We start from the raw sequence: 4,369 nt of genomic DNA, 5'->3' as shown, positions 1-4,369 counted from the left end.
GGAAGGAAGGAAGGAAGGAAGGAAGGAAGGAAGGAAGGAAGGAAGGAAGGAAGGAAGGAAGGAAATTAGATCTTCTTTCTGTATGTCTGGTGCCTAGCATAGGGAAGAATCGGTGTTTGAATCAAGATTTGAGTGAGTGAATGAATATCGAACTGCCAAGAATGTCGACAACAAAAGAGAAAGGCAGAAAAATTGTGAAGCAGGTGCTAAAATCCCCAAGGGAGGTGAAAGAGTACATTGTAGGTATGTAGGGAAGAACCCTGATAATATTTGAGTGGTATAAGCAAACGACATTGACCTCAAAAGAGGGGATATTGATGACAGAGAATATTAGATTTGGGAGTAGCAACAGGCAAAGGAATATGCCCATTTTTCTTTTCCCCTCCTGTGAATTCAGGAGGAACAGGCACTGTGCGTTTTTCTCCCCTTTGACACCCGCCCCCCACCCAGTCTGCCACTGGCCCTCTCATTTTTTTTCCAAATTTAGCTCACCTTGCTTCCTGTTGCTCTTGTGCCCGGCGCTCTTTAATACCGTTTTCGCTAATCCCTCTGTGTCCGGACTTTCTCCCTTGGCCTTACACGTGACAGCAAAAAAAAATCAAAGCTCGTAAGCATTATTTTTCAGCCACATCAGTACCTATCTCGAACTTTCCCAGTGGCTCCCACTTGACCATCAAACCAAATGCAAACTTCTAGTCTTGAATTTGAGTGTCCATCCCGTAGCCTTCTGTAAGCTGTCCTCGCTGCCAGGCGCTTTGACGTTTATACCGTGTACAAAATACTCTACCTTTTTCAAAGCTTCTAATTAAATTTTCTTTTACCCCTCCGGAGCCCTCATCAGAACTCCCTGGGGACTCTTTTTCCTTTCCTGGCTATCATTAAAATAACTATCCCAGAAACACCTGCCTTCCTGTAGCCTTTCCTCTCTGCTGACATCAAGCACTCATGAACGTTAGGTGTATATCCTATGCTTTTGTGTCAATATGTGTTGCCCTATCAATTCCGCCATAGAAATATCCCCTAAACCCATCTCTTCCGCCCTACCCTTGCTGCCACTGGCCTGGATGTTTGCACAAGCCTCCTGATAACCTTCAGTGTATCCTACACTATAGCCAGAGTATCTTTTCAAAATATAAATCTAATCATGCCCCCAATGCGCGTGCATGTGTACACACACATATACAATGTTTGAGATGTTTCATACCCCTTAAGTAAAAGTCCTGACTCGTTAGCCTGGCTGGCATGTCTGCCTTTGTGCCCCAACCCACACTGACCTCGCTAGCCTCCCTCCCACCATTCCGCTTCAAGCCTTCATGCTCTTGCGTGTGTGCTTTTTCTCTGAGCCTAGTCCCGTACCATCAACCTCCATCCCCATCCTTGCTTCCAGCTCCCCTGCCTTCACCCCACATGCCTGTAAACTTCGAATCTTTTTTATTTACTTTTATTTCTAGCTAATCAGATTCGCAGAAGGTTGCAAAGAAATATGCAGGGAAGTCCCATGTACCCTTCCTCTAGCCCCTTCCAGTATTGACATCTTGCACGATTATAGTACAACAAAATCAAGAAGTTGACATTGTTATAATCCATAGAGCTTATACAGTTTTCGCCAGTTATACATGTTCTGCTATGTGTGTGTGTGTGTGTGTGTGTGTGTAGCTCTATGGGATTTTATCACTCGGTGTAACTTTGCATAACCACAACTACCTCCACAATCAAGATACAGAACTGTACCATCACCACGAGGCTCTGTCAGACAACCCTCTTATACTCACACCCATCCCTAACCCCTGGCAACCACTAATCTGTTCTCCATCCCTCTTTCGAAAATAGCATATAAGTGGAATCGTACAGTATAGCTGTTGGGATTGGCCTTGTTCACCCAGCATAATACCCTTGAGATTCATCTAGATTGTTTTACGTGTATCAATAGTTGGTTTCTTTTTGTCAATGAGCAATATTCCAATGGCATGTACGTACCACAGCGTGTTTAACCATTCACCCGTTGAAGTACATCTGAGTTGTTTCGAGTCTGGAGAGTTACAAATAAAGCCATGAACGTCTATGTACAACTTCCTATATGAAAACAAGTCTTAATGCCTCTGGAATAAATGCCCAAGAGTGCAATTTCTGGATTGTATGATAAGTCTACTTTTAGTTTTGACAGGGACAGCCAAAGTATTTTTCAAAGTGGCTATACCATTTTACATTCCCATCCATAAGGTATGTGTGACCTCGTTTCTCCACATCCTCACCAGCAATTGATGTTATTAGTCTTTCTCATTTTAGCCATTTTGATAAGTGGCTCATTGTAGTTTTCTCATCGTTTAAGACCTAAGTGAAGTGTTACCCTGGAAGAGCCTTTTGTAACATCCTCTGGACAAGCCGATTACTCTCTCCTCTGTGTCATCTCTGATACTTCACCTGTCATTCTCAGTCTTCCCCTCTGTTCTGAGCCATCTTCATCTTTGTTCCTGCACCGACTGGTGCAGTTATATGCTGGACACACAGAGGGCACTCAGTTAATGCGTGAGGAGTGAGCGAAAGAATGGATGAGGAAACGTTAGTCTTTCTCGCCGTCCCCTCCTCCGCATTAGGCTAGAAACCTTTTCAGAGCAAAGATCATTCCTTCCTCTGTGTCTCCTGGCAGCAGCTGACGGGGTGCTCTGTACGTGTAGCTGCTCAATAAATGCTGGCTAACAATTCAGGTGGCTTATCGGCCCTCTGCTCCCAGGAGATAAGCACATGAAAGCGAGAGCAGGCCTGAGCAGTCCTGTACTACGGGGCATATGTCGTAAGTTTTATAATATTCTTATAATCTCCACAATCACTCAATATTCGTCTGCGCAGATGAGAAATCAAAACAAAACAGTCTTTTGAGTCCAAGAATGTGTCTGCAGCTGAGCGCTTTTCAATAGTTTCAATGCCCTGGTTACGTATGAATTTGGGAGATCGGCATTTTATGTCCCTGAATTCTTTTTGCAGTTTCAGAAGGATCTGGGATTTTTCTGTTTTTTGCTGCACTGGTATAATTTGACATGTTGATTATGAAGGGGTTATTAACCCCAGCGTTTTTAATCACTTTTTGACTCTGCATTTTCTCAACTCTGAAGTATGTTAATTTGCACTTGTTTATACGTCTCTGAGAGAGTTACTCAGGCCCTTGAGGACTGGTGTATGTTTTGTCTGGGAACTAGATTGTAAGCCCCTTGAGAGCAGGGACTTATAACTCGTAGGAATGTGTTCTGGACATTGTCACTGTTCAATTAATGGGGACGCTGGAAGCCTGACTAAGGTCATCTGTCACATTGACAGCTTCCTTTTCATAAGACGTCTAACTTGCAAAAAGCTGTTAGGTTGACTTGATAGCATTGAATGATTCCACCCCAAATTATGCTCACTATTGGCCACTGCAGTTTGTTCTTTAGGGTGCTTTCGGATTTATAATTTTGGATCATGCTGTGGTTCCCTTCCCTGTAATACTCCGGTTACATACAGTTGGGGAGGGCTGCATTTCATAACCCAGAAGTCCTGTAGCGTAATAAAAACTAAGCTGATAACATTTATGCTTTCAAAGCATATAATTCTCTTCACCAGCCCCTATTGAAAACCAGGTGATAAACTCAAAGTATGTTGACAGTCTTAAATGATCAGAAATAACAACTATTCAATGTATATGTCTTATTTTCCCAGACTGTAAAATGGAGTAACTGTGTATGCTATGTCCTGTGACCATTGAAGTTAAATTAATGTGACTTTCAAGGAAGTCTGAGTTCTAACACGGAAGGACAAATTCGGTCCTTAATGAGGGTAGAGGTGGCGAGAGATTTTTTTGTAAGTCACTTTTTGAGGTGTAATTTGCATACAGCATGACCCACCCTTTTTAGATGGAAAGTTCGATGAGTCGACAAGTCGGATTTTTCCCCCCTGCACTATTCGCTGACTCAGCTGTACCTCCAACTGGCCGCACCGCCATCGGCACCCCTGGACCACGCTGACAGATGTTTCTCTGACACTTGTGTTCTTTCTCTTTTCCACAGCGTGCTAAAGGAGGTGTACATAGCCTTTAATCCCAAAGCCGTGGTCTTACAGCTGGGAGCCGATACAATAGCCGGGGACCCCATGTGCTCCTTCAACATGACTCCTGTGGGAATCGGCAAGTGCCTGCGGTACGTCCTTCAGTGGCAACTGGCGACGCTCGTTTTGGGAGGAGGTGAGTACAAAGGAAGGTCACCGGGAGAATGTGTCGACCTTCCTGTATGTTTGGTCTCTTGACACTGAGGGAAAGTTGACTTTCTTAGATCGGATAATATCAATCTGCCTGTGGTCCAGAGGCCCAAGTCAATGAACTCCGCACCCTCAATTCGGCATT

General features: G+C 44.0%; 1 protein-coding gene across 1 annotated transcript in view; it reads left to right on the top strand.

The window, feature by feature from the left end:
* Positions 1-4,369, top strand: part of HDAC8 (histone deacetylase 8) — a 172,802-nt gene that overhangs the window by 64,406 nt on the left and 104,027 nt on the right. Inside the window, exon 8 of the mRNA XM_006908550.2 lies at positions 4,038-4,210. Within this exon, the coding sequence (XP_006908612.1) occupies positions 4,038-4,210 (173 nt within the window). The remainder of the gene's footprint in view (positions 1-4,037; positions 4,211-4,369) is intronic.

The sequence above is a fragment of the Pteropus alecto genome, unplaced genomic scaffold, assembly GCF_000325575.1.
Source record: "Pteropus alecto unplaced genomic scaffold, ASM32557v1 scaffold312, whole genome shotgun sequence".
Classification (NCBI taxonomy): domain Eukaryota; kingdom Metazoa; phylum Chordata; class Mammalia; order Chiroptera; family Pteropodidae; genus Pteropus; species Pteropus alecto.
This window is presented reverse-complemented; position numbering and strand designations above follow the sequence as displayed.